Source organism: Drosophila sechellia, chromosome X, assembly GCF_004382195.2.
Source record: "Drosophila sechellia strain sech25 chromosome X, ASM438219v1, whole genome shotgun sequence".
In the NCBI taxonomy this organism is placed as follows: domain Eukaryota; kingdom Metazoa; phylum Arthropoda; class Insecta; order Diptera; family Drosophilidae; genus Drosophila; species Drosophila sechellia.
Window position 1 is genome coordinate 2,145,197 of NC_045954.1, and position 16,973 is coordinate 2,162,169.

A 16,973-nucleotide genomic window follows, 5' to 3' on the forward strand; every position below is an offset into this window, starting at 1 on the left:
GAAACGGAAAACCAAATGCTTCTCAAACATTACCTATTTTGTTCTTTCTCCTCTCGCTAGCCAATACAGAAATATTAAGCAAACTTAAAGAATTTATAAATGTATATTTAACGGAAATTAGTTTAAAGTTAAAGTAAATGAACCCACACACAGACACAAAACATACCAAATTCGATTGTTAAAGAGTACACAAATGATACAAATCCCGCATTACATTAGCCTAAGCGATTAGCGAACTTCGGACAGGATTCAAGTTACAAAACTAAGATATTACACACAATTCCTAGATGATTAAGAGGATGAGGATGAGGACGAGGATCAAGTGGAATGACGACATGTAAAGCTCTCACGTTGCCTTAATATATTAGACTGATTTTTTCTACACACATTTGTAGACGTATGGTGGATGACATTTGAGAAGTCCCAGCCAATTGCCTGGGTGGAGGAGCTGCAGCAAACGGAGTCCTAATCCCAATCCCAACTAGCGATTTACATGTACATATAGGGAAGAGCGAAGCTAAGCGAACAAAGCTACAGTTGTCGGCCTATCCGAATCCGATCGTTCCGTTCGTTCGATGAGTATATACCATATACCAAGGCGTATACACACTATATGCCCAATTAGCCAAATCTCTCATCTTACAAGTGTAAATGCTAATTTCTCACCAAGAGCAGACAAATTTTCTTAAAATTAATTACCAAGAGACAAAACCAACAGACAACAAAATACAATGAATATTGATTATTTCTATGTACATATATGGATTGTATTAAACATTTATCGAAACTAGCTGTTAACAAAACATCTTTATTCCCCCTCACTCCACTCCATTTTTTTAGTTCCATTTAAAACAAATTTCATATTTATATTATACATAAAAATTATATAAATATATATCAATTAAATAAATAATAAATGAAACTTGTTATACAAAAAAAAACCCATCTATCTAGCTTTTTTACTGGCGTGTTGAAGCTCTTTCTTGTCCACCGGTGGCCATAAAGGCGTCAGTTCGCTAAGCGCCACGTTGTAGAGCATGTTCTGATACTCCTCCAAAAGGACTAAAAAGAAACAGCAGATTAGCAAGGAAATTAGGGTTCGGGAAACTGGGGTAAACTCACAGTGAGGATCACTGTTCCACTGGTCGAGCAGCGCCTGGCGGTTATGGATCTGCTTGGTAATTAGAGCGCGCTTAAAGCGCAACACGTTGTTGTTCATACTGGACCAGCTCTTGATTACAGAGGCGGGTGTGGTCTTTAGTTTGCTCCGGAAGTCGGCTAACCTCGAGCAAACCTCTCCCTCTAGCAGAAACATGCCGAAGTAACTGAAACCACATAATTAGTATGATCACTTCTTTAAATACCCCACCTTTAAAAAGACACTCACCAGCAGGCCTTTTCGCTGATTGGCATCTCCACTTTCCCGAGTGGCAGCTCCCACCCCGACTTGCCAAACGTGGCATCCACGTGGCAGAAGATCTTCCCAGATGTTTTATCGAATCTGGGAGCAGGATCCTCGCGCACCTCACGTATGTTGCAGAGCAAGGGAACGTATAGAAGAAGCCACTCCGGCTCAATGGCGGTGATGCCGCGGATAAACATCTTGGTAGAGTCGCCGTTTTGCAGCTCGTATGCCTCCTGATAGATTACCCATTCGGGTGCTTTTTGGCGCAACACGGATGAGACGTGCAGGAACGCTGGTTCCTCCATGTCAGCACAATTGTACGCATACTTTAATCGCCGCCGCTCTTCTTTGTCGGCGATGTCTGCCAGAGGTACCTTTCTAGCCACCCGGTCGCCCATGCCGGCCAATAGAATTTGACGAAGGAACCGCGCCTGGGCATCGGTGGGAGGCTTCAGTTCGGGGTCCACACCCAGCTCAACATCACTAACACTCAGGTTAATCTCGTTGGTCAGCTGGACGCGCAATTTTCGCACCTCGCTCATCGCTTTCTGGCGCAATCCATTCGTAGCACAAAACTCTGGCAAGCGGCCCTGCGATCCGGCGTACTCTGCAGCTCCTACGGCACGTAATAAAACCATAGGATCTCCAAGCAACTGATAGTTCCCGCTGGCCGCCCAACTTTGGCGTTTGCGGTGGAACCGATTCGCGCCGGGCGCCACATCCTCATTTCTTTGAACGCCCGTTTCGATTAGCACCTCCTGGACTGAAAGTGCGGCCACCAGGCAGACGGTGTAAGGCAGTAGGTCCTGCTGGTGGGACAGAGCCAGCATTTTTCCAAAGCGCGGCGCCACGGGAAATCGCGAGATAACGTGACCCAAACGGGTAACGGCTGGTGGCAAATCTGTCTTCTCTGTCTTGACGTCCTCCAGGGCACCTAGCACGATCAATCGCCGCTCGGCAGCTTGCAGCTGCACCTGATCTGGTGGTGAGGGAAAGGGAAAGTGCACCACGCGATCGATGCCCATGCATCGCATTTGCAGCATTAGGTCCTCGACGGGCTTTTTCTGGATATCCGGCTGGGAAAAGTCCTCGAAGCAGTCGTTGTACACAGCACTCGAGTAGAGGCGATAGCAATGTCCGGCGCTGATGCGACCCGCTCGTCCTGCACGCTGATCCGCCGAAGCCTTAGACGTGTAGGTTACCACAAAAGCACTCACGCCTGTCAGTTTGTCGTAGAGACGCGTCTTCTGGCGACCGCAGTCAACAACATACTTAATGTGCGGGATGGTGAGAGATGTCTCTGCCACATTGGTGCTGACCACGCATAGCCGGCAGCCATCGGGAACGGGCAGGAAGATGCGGTTTTGCTTCTCCGATGAGAGGAGCGAGTAGAGCGGCAGGACCCAAAGAGGTTGCCTTTGACCAGATCCCATTCCCGACTCCCCTTCCAAGCCTAGTTCATCGTCGTTATCCTCTTCTAGTCCCTCCTGCTCATCATCCTCATCCGGCTGCTCGTGCATGTCTGCTTCCGTATCATCACCAGGGAGTTTGTAGTCGTCCAAATTGATTTTGGGTAACGCCATCTGCGCCAAGAACTTTTTCTTAGATTTGCGAATATTACGTATAACTCGCTTCATATCAAACTCCAGCTCCTTGGGATCCTCCACAGTCGATGCCGTATCATCTATTGTTTCCTCTTTTTCTTCCTCCGATTCCTTTCCATTTTTCGGCACATCCTTGGTTGGCGCATGATACGGAAACGTACGTCGCAACTTGCGCACCAGTTGGTTGACCTCCTGCTGTCCCGTCACAAAAATTAGAATGCCGCCTTCCGGAAGCTTATTATGGATTTTTAAGGTCTTGCGGTAGGCCTCAGTCACATAGTCATCAGGTGTGCGCTTCTGGAAGTGAATGGTCACGGGGAACTGCCGAGCCTCCACTTTAAGCAACGGTGGTGGAATCTTAAACAACCGTGTATTCTCTGTAAAATCGGATACGCGCAAAGTGGCAGACATAATGATCAGCTTCAGCGGCTGCCCGCGTTTGTGACGCAAGGGCACGATCCTAGACAGGAGACCCACTAAGATGTCTGTGTAAACACTGCGCTCGTGCGCCTCGTCCAGGATGATCACTGAGTACTTACTAAGCAGAAAGTCAGTTTCGATCTCCTTTAGCAACACACCATCGGTCATGAATTTAATGCGCGTCGCAGGTGTTACGTTTCCCTCGAAGCGAATAAGGTATGACACCTCGCTGTCCGGCAGGTTCATCTCGTGGGCCACCCGCTTGGACATGGCAATAGCAGCAACTCGCCGCGGCTCCGTCACTCCAATCATCTTGTGCTGTGCGTAGCCCGCTTCGTACAGGAACTGCGGTAGCTGGGTAGTCTTTCCGGAGCCAGTCTCACCAGCTACGATCACAATGGGCTTTTCATTGATTGTCTCCATCACCTGCTGCTCCTCCGCGAGGATGGGCAGTCGAAGACGGGCATTCTGAACTTCTGTTGTCCGATGTACGGGAACATAGACAGTCTGGTGGATACAGGCAGGTGGTTTAGGCTCTGGCTTCAACTTTTTAATGGGTGGTTTAACAGCGATTTGCGGTGGAGCTATAGACACTGGACAGGGTATGGCAATAGGAGCGGATTGAGCTGGTGCCTCCTCATCGTCGTCATCAGAGGATGACGAATCTTCGTCATCTTCCTCCACGCTAATTACATTTGGATTCTTTCGCTTGGCCTCTAGTTCCTCCTCCTCTTCGACGAGAAGCTTGCGCTTGGAGCCCTTTATAGCATTTACGCGGAGACCCGACGCTGAGCTTTTTTCAGCTAGAACTTGGGCCTGCCTTTCCTTCTTCTTGGCTAGATACTCGTCCAGGGTGGGTAGACGCTTCAATCCCACGGTTTGCACTTGGCTAATGGAAGTATACTGCTGCAGCTCCTCCTCTGGAATTTGAACGGCAGCAAGGTCACCCAACAGCTGAGCGCGCTAAATTTGAAAAGATTTCAATTAAATTGCAGTGTTTTATTAGAACCGAATAAAAACATACACCCTCTTTCTTTTTCTTCTTGTCCACAATCGCCTGGAGGTGCTTGCGCTGCTTCTTGGAGAGGATCTTCACGTGCTGCACTTTGTCCACCTTAATCTTGGTGGCCCGCTTCTCGGAGGGCAGCACCAGGGCGTTGGCCTCATCGTAGCCAACCTGGCTGCCGCCGGCCACAGCATCCACATCGATCTGAATCTGTGAGTATTGGATTTGTAAACGGTAAGAAAGCGGATTCAAACTGTTTGGTCCGACGGATGACCTACCTTCTTCACGGCCGAGTTGTCCACAATTGTTTGTGGATTCTGCCGCGCCTTGGCATTGTGCACTTTCTTGCCCATGATTACTTTACTTTACCAAAAGAGTTAATAAAATAAAGTAACAGAATTAACTCTAGCCAATAATATAAACATTGGTTTAAATCACACGTGCAAAGTACGTTTATCGATAACAGCGCAGGCGATAACTACTGTTTGTAAGGTTGAGACACTCTAAAATTTAATGTGATGTGCTTTACCTGTTACATTTGTGTTAGTGGAAACATTAGTGGAAAAAACATATTGTTAGCGTTCTTCACACTCGTTTGACAGCACTGGTATCGAAACGTTATCGAAATCGATTCATCGTAATTTTTTCAATATAAGTTTTTGTGACAAATAGGCGTGCAACATTTTAGATCCATAAGCTCCCCGCCTGTCGTTTCGGCTTGGCTCTGCTCGAGTCCTGAACCCCCTTATTCAGCGGTATCCAGCTTCTTGCAATGGTGTCCAAGAACCAATTCTATCAGAACTGGACCATGCAGTCGCAGCAGCACCCGCACCAAATGCAGCAACAGTTTCAGCAACAGCAGCAACCAAATCTTCAGCACCGCAACAACCAAAGCAACAATAATAATGGGAACAACAATAATCCCCGCGCAGCTGCGGCTCCGTACAGGAAACCCTTTCGTTCGGGCAAAAATAACTCCGGACCAGGAGGAAATGGGAATGGAAATGGGAACGGTAACAGGGTCAACGGTAACAATCAGATGATGTTCTCCTCCAGCCAAATGCCGAGCGATCCCCTGTACATTGACTTCAGCAGCCCGCCACCAGGATTCAAACACAATCAGGTAGGCAGTCCCAAGAAGAAGTCTATGAAGGGCATCAAACAGCAGCAGCATCCCAGTCTGAACCAGCAACAGCATCCCAGTCCGAACCAGCAGCAGCATCCCAGTCCGAACCAGCAGCAGCATACCAGTCCGAACCAGCAACAGCATCCCAGTCCGAACCAGCAGCAGCATGCCAATCCGAACCAGCATCCCAGTCCGAACCAACAGCAGGGCAAGATGAACAACCAAAACAACAATCATATGAACCAGCCGCAGCAGCCCTTCAACAACCAGATGAACGGGAGCGATTGGCAGCGCCATTCGGGCAACAATCCCAACCAGATACGCGGTGGCTTTAATGGATTCCAACGTGGGCCGCCTCCGAACCGTCCTCCACGCCTCATGATGGGCCCGCCAATGGGTCCGATGGGCCCCGGACCACGGGGACCCGGACCGATGGGCCCTGGAGGACCATACCCACAAATGCCTTTCCCGCCACCGATGCCTGGTATGCGCGGTCCCGGACCCATGGGCCCCATGGGTGGACCACCACCGCCACCGCCACCACTTTTTATGCGTCGCAACGGACCCGGTCCAGGTTCTATGATGGGTGTTCCACCGCCTATGCACATGATGGGTCCACGGATGCCGCCGCGGGGAATGCCACCGGTCGGACCTTATGGACCAATGAACATGAATGGCGGCCGGATAATGAAGCCCAATCCCAAGCTAATCAAGCAGGTGGTGAAAGGCAAGGGCAGCATAAAGACACTGAAGAACCTGATCAATCAGTATCCCATCGAAAAGCCCTGGGTCACGGACGAGATACGCAGCGAGCACGACAAGAAGGTGGATATCGAGAACAGATTGAAGGGTCACAAAGACGACGAGCTCTTCGCCCAGTACAAGGGCCAGCGGGACAAGTTCGTTAGTCTCTACGAAGCGGCGCGGGAAGAGTATCTCAAGCAGGAGGCAGCCAGTGTCAAGGCCAAGGTGAGCATATAGTGGACCCCTAACATATCCTCATTCCCTAGGAACAGGTGTCCCATCCGAAGTTCTATTCAGGGGCGCACACCGATTCCGGGTACAGTACCGTACCGGCTTAATCCGGAATCACTTTGCACCCCTGATTTGATCCGTAACCCCCACCCGTCCCTCTTTGTTGCGTTTGCCGGGCGGTAGAAAAGAAAAGGGAGCAGAGAAAGTGAGAAAGTAAGTCGCAACCTGATGCACTCCCTCGCATTATCCTGCAGTCCTGCGGAAGGTTGTTGTCACATCGATTTTCACCTTCGGTTTCCTTGGCACTGATATATATCCGCAAAAGAGAAACTATTGGCATATATTTACAGCCATATATTTCTTAGGAACTGAACAAAATTGTGTAACTATTTAGAACTGCAATACAAAGCGTTTAGTGCCACTTTGTATACAAATTTAAAAAACTAATAATTTTGTACTGTTCGATAGTAGATTCATAAATGCACTCTTAGTAACTTAATATTCTTAATTGAACGAGCCTCAGTACTGAATCCTATGGCTGTTTTCATTTCCATTTTGGTTGGCATGCGAAAAGCGAATTTGATGAATTTTAAACTGCCAGAACATTAATTTAGATACTTAATTAGCAGATATAAACCAACTTCTGAAACTCATTGTATATGAAATGATAATGATAAGAAGGTGTACTGTTCCCGTTTCTATTTGAGTGATTAATGTTCGTATGCGTAGTTATCTGGAAATAGCCAAGAGAAGTTCGCAGAATGCATTTAATAGCGAACACAGATCTGAGAGCTCTTTTTACACACTCAACAACCTTGCTATTGAACACCGTTGGCAATTCTCGTATTTCTTTTGCAGGATGCCAAGTCAGACAAAGACAAAAACGCAATTTCAAGTCAGAGCGCAGCCCCTAAGGCCGGAAGCGCTAAAGATGCAACAATTCCAAATCCCTAGGCAGCCAATGCAACCGAATCCGAATACCTAATCAATCGAATCGAACCGACTCAAGAACAGGCCGGTCGACTCACAGAACTAAATGTAAACTTAAACTTTAAACCAATGAGCAATTCAAAACTAAAACTAACGGCGAGCAACAGCAAGAGTCTGACAATTGGAGACGAATATAACTCAAAACCCCGACTCTATGTCGGATATACGTATACACAATCGTAATCCGAGGAGGCGCCTTTGTCACACGTTGCTTTTGCGACTGAGAACTGAGCTTAGAACGATAATGTAGCAACAAATACAAACCCAGCGATAATAATGTGGGCGAAACTCTAGCAATAGCGATAAACATTTAGATTGCGAATCGATTCAATTGTCTAACGTAACCTAGCGTAACGTAAAGTAGAGTATTGAAATGTATCCGTAACGTAACGTACCAGTTAATTATTCGAAAACTATTTGTTGTTCAATTCTAAGTTGCAGCCATTTCAAGTATGTGTACACAATTTATGACACGCCCTTACCTATATATGTATGCATATATATTGATATATATATATATATAAATTATTTTCCTATTCGATGCCCGAGTGCGTGGGCGCGACATAATTGGAAAAGAGTGGCCGGATCCTAAGCACTCTGGCATAAATCACACTGTAGGCCTTGGATTACACCACTTGATTGTATTTTTAAATTAATTCTTAAAAACTACAAATTAAGATCACTCTGTGAACGTGTGCTCGATGGTGTGCATCTACGGATTTGTTTTTGTGTTCTTTTTCCCCACCAAACCCCGTCCCTGACCCAATTCCACTGTTCTCTTCACCGACAGTAGATTAATCACGCTCTTGATCTTCATGACCTGATCCACCTGACAAGTAGCCTCAAAGCAGCCCCACTTAGCGGAATAGTAGAGCCCAAGGGACCCACTGTAAAAACTCTAGTATAGCACCAATCTCCCAACCAGTTAACAGTACACCTTAACCCATGGTCAAGAGTAAACATTTCTGCCTTTAAAGTTGAGAACACAATTAAGCATCGTCTGGTTAAACTTGACATTCAATTCATACTTGTTAATAGCGACATACACATAGCACCAATTTCGAAGAAATCAGTTAAAAGCAATCCCTCGATTAGCAATAACTTTACTGACTTCAAAACGAGGAGAGTTGCAAGTATTTGTAAGGCACACTTTATAGACCACCGACGGCTCGTTAGGGCCCGTCCTGTCACTAAGCGCGGTGATACCCAATTGAACATATAGTGGAATTATTATTATCAATGAGGAAGATTTAACCCTCAGGTAGCTAAGTAACTTAATGGCAAATAGGGAGTCATAAGACTAAATATTATATTTTTAAATCTGGCCCTTTGACCTTGCTTGTCAGGTGCATTTGGGTTTAATCGTTAGTTGCTTCTATATAAACACTTTCCCCATCCCCGCAATAATGAAGAATACCGCAGAATAAAGAGAGATTTCCAACAAGCATTTCGAAAACTTTTTATGGGGGATCATTACACTCGGGCCTATGGTTACAATTCCCAGCCACTTAAGCGACAAGTTTGGCCAACAATCCATTAAATAGCGCAATCACTGGTAATAGCAAGAGTATATAGGCAATAGGACCCATTGAGTTGCCTCAAAGGTAACCGGGACAATGGCGAATCAAGAGGATTCCAAACTGGACACCCACAGTGCTGTGTACTATCACTGGCGCGTTTGGGAGCTGACTGGCCTGATGCGTCCTCCGGGCGTTTCTAGCCTGCGTTACGTGGTGTACTCCATAACGGTCAACTTGGTGGTAACCGTGCTGTTTCCATTGAGCTTGCTGGCCAGGCTGCTGTTCACCACCAACATGGCCGGATTGTGCGAGAACCTGACCATTACTATCACCGATATTGTGGCCAATTTGAAGTTTGCAAATGTGTACATGGTGAGGAAGCAGCTCCATGAGATTCGCTCGCTCCTAAGGCTCATGGACGCAAGAGCCCGGATGGTGGGAGATCCCGGGGAGATTTCTGCCTTGCGGAAGGAAGTAAATATCGCACAGGGCAATTTCCGCACCTTTGCCAGTATTTTCGTATTTGGCACTATTATGAGTTGCGTCCGCGTGGTCGTTCGCCCGGATCGAGAGCTCCTGTATCCGGCCTGGTTCGGCGTTGACTGGATGCACTCTACCAGAAACTATGTGCTCATCAATATCTACCAGCTCTTCGGCTTGATAGTGCAGGCTATACAGAACTGCGCTAGTGATTCCTATCCGCCTGCGTTTCTCTGCCTGCTCACAGGTCATATGCGTGCTTTGGAGCTGAGGGTGCGGCGGATCGGATGCAGGACAGAAAAGTCCTATAAAGGACAGTCATATGAAGCCTGGCGGGAGGAGGTGTACCAGGAACTCATCGAGTGCATCCGCGATCTGGCGCGGGTCCATCGACTGAGGGAGATCATTCAGCGCGTCCTTTCTGTGGCCTGCATGGCCCAGTTCGTCTGCTCCGCTGCCGTCCAGTGTACCGTCGCCATGCACTTCCTGTACATGGCGGATGACCACGACCACACCGCCATGATCATCTCAATTGTATTTTTCTCGGCCGTCACCTTGGAGGTGTTTGTAATCTGCTATTTTGGGGACAGGATGCGGACACAGAGCGAGGCGCTTTGCGATGCCTTCTACGACTGCAACTGGGTGGAACAGCTGCCCAAGTTCAAGCGCGAACTGCTCTTCACCCTGGCCAGGACCCAGCGGCCTTCTCTCATCTACGCAGGCAACTACATCGCACTCTCGCTGGAGACCTTCGAGCAGGCAAGGCACAATTATATATTCAAATGTCCTTTGATTTGATTAAATATGTACGCACTTGATACGCACTTCCAGGTCATGAGGTTCACCTACTCCGTTTTCACACTCTTGCTTAGGGCCAAGTAAGAACTTTATTATATATCAGATAAAAAAAGAAAGATCATTATGGTTTTTTATTAAAATGGTTTATTCCTAACGTATCCAAAAATAAAGCGAAAAATCTGCGATTTTGTTCAAAAGCAACGATTTTTACGCAGAAGGGAATAGCTTGTTTCGGATCAGTCGCCGCTATCCGTCGTCTCCGCTGGAGCAGCATCAACTGCAGGTTCTGGTTCAGATGCAATAGCTGGAGCGGGCGGGTCGTCCACCGTGTTGTCCTTTTGCGTCTTCCACATCTTAGCGGCAGCCAGCAGCTTGAGATTGGGTCGAGCCATTTCGTCCTCGGGAAAGATGTAGTCGAATACCTCCTCCCAACCCTCCTCGACGCCATTGTCCGAGACGATCTTCTGCCGCTTCTTGATGCGCCGCGGCATCTTGTCCATTACCTTTTGCATCTCTTGCGAATCGGAGGCGTCGCGTTCAAAGTCGCGCCATGCCTCTAGCAGCAGAACACGCGACTCCTTGTCTCCCAGCTGACGCAACATCTCGTTGGCTCGCTCGTAGATTCTCCTCGCCAGCCGCACGTTCAGCTCGGCATCTTGCCCGCTGTCGCCGTGGCTGAGGCCCATCTCGAACTTGGCAAACGACATCCACACCTTCACATGCTGCGTGCGCTCGAGGAGTCGCTCGTACAGCTGTCTGGCTAGCTCCGTTTCGCCCAGGGCTACCTCGAAGTCGATGTACGCCTTCCACAGCAGCTCTGGCATGTCCAGGCGCGGCTGCTGCACCGCTAGCTCGAAAATGGCTCTCGACCGGTCCGTGTCGCCCAACAGATTCTCCAGCTCGGCAAACTTCATCCAAGTGACACAATTCTCCGGTCCAAACTCCAGGAACTTCTCGTACAGCATGCGGCAGCGCTCGAACTCACGCAACTGAATCTCCAGATCTATGTAGCCCCTGAAGAGCTTATCTCTGGGACACATGCCGATGGCCAAGCCTAGAGCTTTGCGTGCTCGCTGCAGCTCCTTGCAGCGGATCTCGAATTGGGCGTACAGCAGCCAGAGCTTGCTGAAGGTGAACTGCTTGTGAGGTATCAGCTCCAGACAGGTCTTGTAGATCTGCCGCGTGCGTTCCGCGTCCTCCGCTTCAAGCTCCTCGTACAAAGCATAATTGATCCAAAGGTAAATGTAGCGTCGCCAGAAGTTCTTTTCATTGGCAGGCGGCACGTTGGAAATGGCCCGCTCGTACGTCTCACGGATCTGATCCCGGTCGCCCTCCGCCTCAATCAAGCGCAAATAGTCGAACCAGGCATCGTAGTTGGTGGGATTCGCGGCCACTTCCTGCTCGTACTGGTACTTGCGCTTGGAAACAATTACATCCTCAATACCCGCTCTGTCGCCATACTTTTTCTCGTGTTTCGTATAGGCCTTGAACAGCTCCTGTGTGCGATCTTTAGGTAGGTGATCTAAAGCGTACTTGTAGATGATGCGCGCCCTGTCGTGCTCCTTTTGACCCTCCTCAAAATGTGCAAAGGCGATGAACAGGCGCTCCTCGATGTAGTCGTCACCAAAAAACTCCACAGCGCGCTCAAATACCCGCCGAGAGCCGTGGATAAACCCATGAGACTCCTCGAAGCGGGCGAACTTTATCCAGTTCTTCACGTCCGGGTGGACATAGACAAATCGCTCGTAGATCTCCCGTGCCCGGTCGATCTCCTTGTAGCGCAGCTCGAAGTTGACGTACGTCTGCCATGCCTGCTCCTCCGGTTGCCACTCCATCCAGCGCTCGAAAACCTGACGCGCCCCTGCCACATTCTCCAGCATCTCCTCCATGTAGGTGTACTTGTACCAGAACTGGTTGACTCGCGGCATGATGGTCACTGCCCGATCCCACAGATTGCGAGCATGATTAACCTGCTTGTTCTTCATCTCCATCTCGGCGTATTTCAGCCAGAGGGTCACGTTCCGGTGCTCATTGTCCAACGCCCGCTCCCAGATAGAGCGCGCTCGCTGTATCTCCTGCTGCTGCTCCTCCCACTGAGCGTATTTGATCCAATGGCTAACCACCATGCGGTTCTTGCGGAGATTGTCCTCGAAGGTCTTTCGCTTCCGCTGCTGATAGTCCGCCAACTCGGCAGGATCGGAGATCTTCTGCTTCGGCGGCGGCGGCAGAATCTCCAGATCTCGCTCCTTGGCCTCACGGAGCAACTGCTCCGCCGTAATTTGCACCTCCGCCGGCGCTTTGTTTTTGACCTGGTGAAATTTTGGATTGGATGAGTTGGTTTGGTGAAATTCCGACGATGGCACTTACCTTAGCCACCTTGGGCATCTTCTGTGGCCGTTCCATGTTGTGCGATTCGGTATCCCTAACTTAGTAAACTAAATATTATGTTGGTAAAACGTTAAATCGCAACAAAATAAATAATGCCACTAACAACGCCGTTCGATAAAGATAGGCTCATCGATAGCTCACTATCGATAGTCGCTTATTTTTGTCTCCACTGGCCTTTTGCTTTCAACTTTAAATACATTTTATTTTTGTTTTTCCATAAATATATACTCGTATAATAATTGTACTTTGTTGTGTTGAAAATAAAACAAATAACGCATTTTTTACTTATTTATTTTTGAGCAATTACAACACAAATTAAAAAAAAAGGGATATTTAGGAGATGACAAACCACAGGAACTGTTTATCCCAATACACTTCAAACACTTTTAACCGTCTTTAGTTGAAGGAGACTCCTTGCCACCGTGGAAGATGGTTTCGGTAATTATTTGAAAAATCTCCACGAACTCTCGTTCCGCTTCTCCGGCTTCACCACCACCCAGTGATCGGGGTCCATCAGATAGTCGCTACAAAAGCCAACGAGGCGTTACTGAATAACTATCACTTGCAGATCGAAACCCACCGATGCTCAACCAAGGCCTTTTGGGTATGGGTCCGCAGTGCTTCCAAGGACCCGGCTCCTCCGCCGTACTCCTCCGGCAGCATCTCCCGCGGCACGAACTCGTACAGCGTATTTATGCTCTGCGTGTGGAAGCGGATCTGAAGTGTAGTAAGTAATGGTAAGATGAAGTTATAAGAGACATAACGGCTTCTCAAGAAACCCACCAGCTTGAAGACCTCGTCGCTGATGAACGGCTTCACCACGCTGACGATCCTATCCAGGTAAGTGGGACAGTTAATCATGTGGATGGCGCGCAAGCGAACCGGAAATGCCAGCTGGAGGAACTTGATGTAGGCGCGCAGCGTGCTGATCGTCAGCCGCGAAATATGCCGCATGGTGGTGCCCTTCATGTCAAAGATCTGCACCTCTCCTTCGGACAGAACATCCGGGTTGGCGAGATCGTCCGGCGTCACGAACCGGCAGTCGCTGACCATAAAGAAGGCGCGCGTGTCCTCCGTGTGGTGCATCTGGGGATAGGAATCGGCGGTGTGGAGCGCAGGATCCTACAGCAAAGAGATGCTATTACTCACCTTGGAGGCATCGAAGTCCCGAAAGCAGTACAGCGACACCTTGCATTTGTCCGGAGTTAGGCCAGGCAGCGGTAGAATGTCCCTGAAATTCGAGTATTCCAGTATTGGGGTATACGGGAAGTATGTTTTTGGAACAAGGCAGTGCCTCAAAGGAAAAGGAGTCCCAATAAGGACACACTTACGCGTAGTCAAAGGTGCGCTTGCTGTCCGCGTCTAGAGGATCCCTCTTGATAAACAGGTGAGGATGCCGGTTGCGCAGGGCGTAGTTCACCTCGATGAGCTTCCGAGTCTCCTCCACGTCCCCAAACATGCACTGGTAGAAGCGTCGGAGCAGCAGCGGATCTGTAAATACACATAGGGTACGATACAATGAAAGCTTGTGCTAAGGAGTTAACCCCATGAAATATTAATTACTTCAAACATAGTGTGGGATATATTGAATCGAGAAGTGCGGTTCGATTTAGGGAGACTTGCCTGTACATTCACTGTTTGTATACAATTGACTACAGTGACGTAAAGCGGCGAGTGGAGCGGCCTACTAACGACCTCATTAATGGACGGTGGGGTGTGGGAGGTGGAATGGGACTGATGGGCAGTGAACGGATGTTGAATTCCCGCACGGTCTTCGGGCTCATCGCTTACCAATCTCCTTGGGCAGCTTGTCATTTTGCCGGAACCACTCGAGGAGCTCCTTGAGATCCCGTTCCTGCCTCCGCACCGCCTGTTCCGATGTGTCGCTATCCTGTTCCCGCTGCAGCTGCTCGGACGTACCGCTCGCCCCCGTCTCTCTCACACCTATGCGGCTCATTGGTGCTGTGACCTGGCTATCGATTGCTCCGACGCTGTTCCCTCCGCCAGGCTTGTCTGGTATCGGCTATCGAACGCAGCAATCGCTTCCGAATCACTTTCAAAAACGCTTTCGAATAGCTTTTAAACCTTTGGGCTTGAAGACTGGAAGCCGACTGACTGACAGTTGCGCATCGATTTCGCTCATCGATTTAGTTTTTGAATATTCAATGCTACTGCGTTGGCGATTAAAGCCACGTAATTTTATAATGGCTTTTCGGATTTCGTTTGGACGACGCTTAATAGTGCCTAAATATGTTCCGTCCCAGCTTCTGGATCTGCCTAATCACCTGGTCGTGTGCCGCATCCCAATGCCATCGCAAGTAGTGACACAATTTTCGCTTTAATTGATAATTCGCTGGATGGGAAATTTTTCTAAGAGGCGTTTGTTCTTTGTAATCATATAAGAACATTCAAAGCCACCTGGCATTTGGGTGTAATAAAACCTCATAAAATGTAATTAATATAATTTATTACTTTGTCAAATATATTGTTCCCATTGCTGTCAATCAATCGACAATAGCCCCTTATTTGATAATAGAGAAATTGGTAAAAAAAATAATAAAATATGAAAATAAGAATTCATAATGGAGGGCCAGCTTCACTGAGCTCTAGAACCTGTAAGTGTTTCTGGGACTTCCCCAATTAATCGATATCTTCGCTTTGGCAAGACGCGCTGCGTGATCACATTTAAAAATATGTATATATCACGTTGGATGATCAGGATATCAGAACCAGGACCACCGACTCTTGCTCTGAGCGGCCACCTTCCAGTACCGCTCGTCGCTGAGGTAAGCCCTATGAAGTACAGATTCGGTGGCTAACATGGGCATCCCCATCTAAAGGTAATACTCACGCGTTGTCCCTGATGGACTGGATGCCTCTCGCCTTGAGTTCCGCTACAGTTCCCGCCTTGCCGCCGTACTCGTCCGGCAACATGTCCCTGGGCACTTCCTTGTAGAGGCTATCCAGACCCTCTGTGTGATACCGGATCTGCAAGGCGATTTGCTTAGCTAGTGCTTAGAATGAAGTACTTTTCAGGTTCTACCATGTTGCGGACTTCCTCCCTTAGAAAGGGCGACATCATGGAGATGAGCTTGTCCAGGTAAGTGGGGCAGTTAATGACGTGCATGGCCTGGAGTCGCGAAGGATAGGCTTCCTGCAGAAACTTCATGTAAACACGCAATACGAATATGGACACGTAGGCCAGGTGGCGCAGGGTGTAGCCCCCAATGTCCACAATCTGAACATCGCCCTCGGCGATGTCCGCTTCGTCTAGTACGTAATCTGCTCCGCTTCCTGTTTCTTTCTCCACATCCGGCTTCGTGAATCGCGCATCACTCATCATGACGAAGATTTTTGTCTCCTCGACAGAATTCCGCTGTGAGAATAGCACAATTGTGGATCAATAATTTAAAGGGGGGATTGGACATCCTGGTCGAGACACACCGTACTTGGATCCAGGTCGGCCATGCGGAAAAAGATGAGCTTATTTCTCTGGGGAGTGACTCCGGGTAATACCAGAAGGTCCCTGTGAAGGGCAAATGTTAATACTTGCTCATTGAATCTTTTGCAGCACTTACGAAACCCTCAGGCCCTTGGCGGTCATCTCGTCCTCCATGTTGCGATCTATGAACAGATGTGGGCTCTTATTGCGCATACTATAATTTAGCTCCACCAGGGCCTTGGTGCGTTCCACATCAAAAGCCGTGCACTTGAGGAATCGTAGCATAACTATGGGTTCTATCGGGAAGAATTGGAATTTTTGATAAACTAGAAGCTACTGCATTCACAACAAAAGATACATGGCAGCAATATAAAGATAGAATTCTCAAGTATCAATGTATCTGTGTGCATATGGCACTAGCTAAGTGCATGTCAGTCCAACTTCAGCAAGGAGGAAGTGCCTTGCTATCACTGGAGGTGCCTAATGCACTTGACCTTTGGCACTGCTCGGTTACAAGGTTAATGGATCGTTACCACAACAGGTTATTGCGCGCCCATTAATTCCGTCTGCCACTTGACTGGTTATCAATCGGAGCGAAACGCATTTGGATTCGATTCCAGTGACTCACTTACCGATCTTCTCGGGCAGATTGCGATTGGCCTCGAACCAGGCGACCAGATCCGCCAGCTTGTCGCTCAATCCAGCCGCTGCCGAGGCGCTGGTCTCGGGGGCGGTCTCCTTATCCCCTGTATCTTTATCCATTGTGGTAGCCGTATGCGTCTCTCAGGGGCCGCAGAAAGCCACTAACTAAGCAAGTAA

At 48.5% G+C, this 16,973-nt stretch overlaps 6 protein-coding genes across 6 annotated transcripts; 2 read left to right on the forward strand and 4 right to left on the reverse strand.

The window, feature by feature from the left end:
* Positions 1-727: 727 nt before the first annotated feature.
* Positions 728-4,893, reverse strand: LOC6616122 (probable ATP-dependent RNA helicase kurz). Its single transcript, XM_032726083.1, has 5 exons — positions 4,714-4,893; positions 4,454-4,645; positions 1,388-4,392; positions 1,123-1,325; positions 728-1,062 (listed from the first exon to the last, which is right to left on the reverse strand). Exons 1-5 carry the CDS (start codon positions 4,786-4,788, stop codon positions 947-949), a joined length of 3,591 nt encoding a protein of 1,196 aa, XP_032581974.1. The 5' UTR covers positions 4,789-4,893; the 3' UTR covers positions 728-946.
* A 177-nt stretch (positions 4,894-5,070) lies between these two features.
* LOC6616123 (DNA-binding protein K10) lies at positions 5,071-8,973 on the forward strand. The gene is made up of 2 exons (XM_002040452.2): positions 5,071-6,530; positions 7,395-8,973. Exons 1-2 carry the CDS (start codon positions 5,208-5,210, stop codon positions 7,488-7,490), a joined length of 1,419 nt encoding a protein of 472 aa, XP_002040488.2. The 5' UTR covers positions 5,071-5,207; the 3' UTR covers positions 7,491-8,973.
* A 125-nt stretch (positions 8,974-9,098) lies between these two features.
* On the forward strand, positions 9,099-10,440 carry LOC6616124 (odorant receptor 2a). Its single transcript, XM_002040453.2, has 2 exons — positions 9,099-10,285; positions 10,358-10,440. Exons 1-2 carry the CDS (start codon positions 9,143-9,145, stop codon positions 10,406-10,408), a joined length of 1,194 nt encoding a protein of 397 aa, XP_002040489.1. The 5' UTR covers positions 9,099-9,142; the 3' UTR covers positions 10,409-10,440.
* A 5-nt stretch (positions 10,441-10,445) lies between these two features.
* On the reverse strand, positions 10,446-12,808 carry LOC6616125 (protein crooked neck). Its single transcript, XM_002040454.2, has 2 exons — positions 12,692-12,808; positions 10,446-12,633 (listed from the first exon to the last, which is right to left on the reverse strand). Exons 1-2 carry the CDS (start codon positions 12,725-12,727, stop codon positions 10,561-10,563), a joined length of 2,109 nt encoding a protein of 702 aa, XP_002040490.1. The 5' UTR covers positions 12,728-12,808; the 3' UTR covers positions 10,446-10,560.
* Positions 12,809-12,987: 179 nt separating this feature from the next.
* LOC6616126 (alpha-tocopherol transfer protein-like) lies at positions 12,988-15,062 on the reverse strand. The gene is made up of 6 exons (XM_002040455.2): positions 14,504-15,062; positions 14,044-14,203; positions 13,862-13,943; positions 13,496-13,798; positions 13,293-13,429; positions 12,988-13,236 (listed from the first exon to the last, which is right to left on the reverse strand). The coding sequence occupies exons 1-6, from the start codon at positions 14,667-14,669 to the stop codon at positions 13,155-13,157; spliced, it is 930 nt and encodes a 309-aa protein (XP_002040491.1). The 5' UTR covers positions 14,670-15,062; the 3' UTR covers positions 12,988-13,154.
* A 100-nt stretch (positions 15,063-15,162) lies between these two features.
* Positions 15,163-16,971, reverse strand: LOC6616127 (alpha-tocopherol transfer protein-like). Its single transcript, XM_002040456.2, has 6 exons — positions 16,787-16,971; positions 16,291-16,450; positions 16,157-16,238; positions 15,756-16,088; positions 15,564-15,700; positions 15,163-15,505 (listed from the first exon to the last, which is right to left on the reverse strand). The coding sequence occupies exons 1-6, from the start codon at positions 16,914-16,916 to the stop codon at positions 15,436-15,438; spliced, it is 912 nt and encodes a 303-aa protein (XP_002040492.1). The 5' UTR covers positions 16,917-16,971; the 3' UTR covers positions 15,163-15,435.
* Between the last annotated feature and the right edge of the window lie 2 nt (positions 16,972-16,973).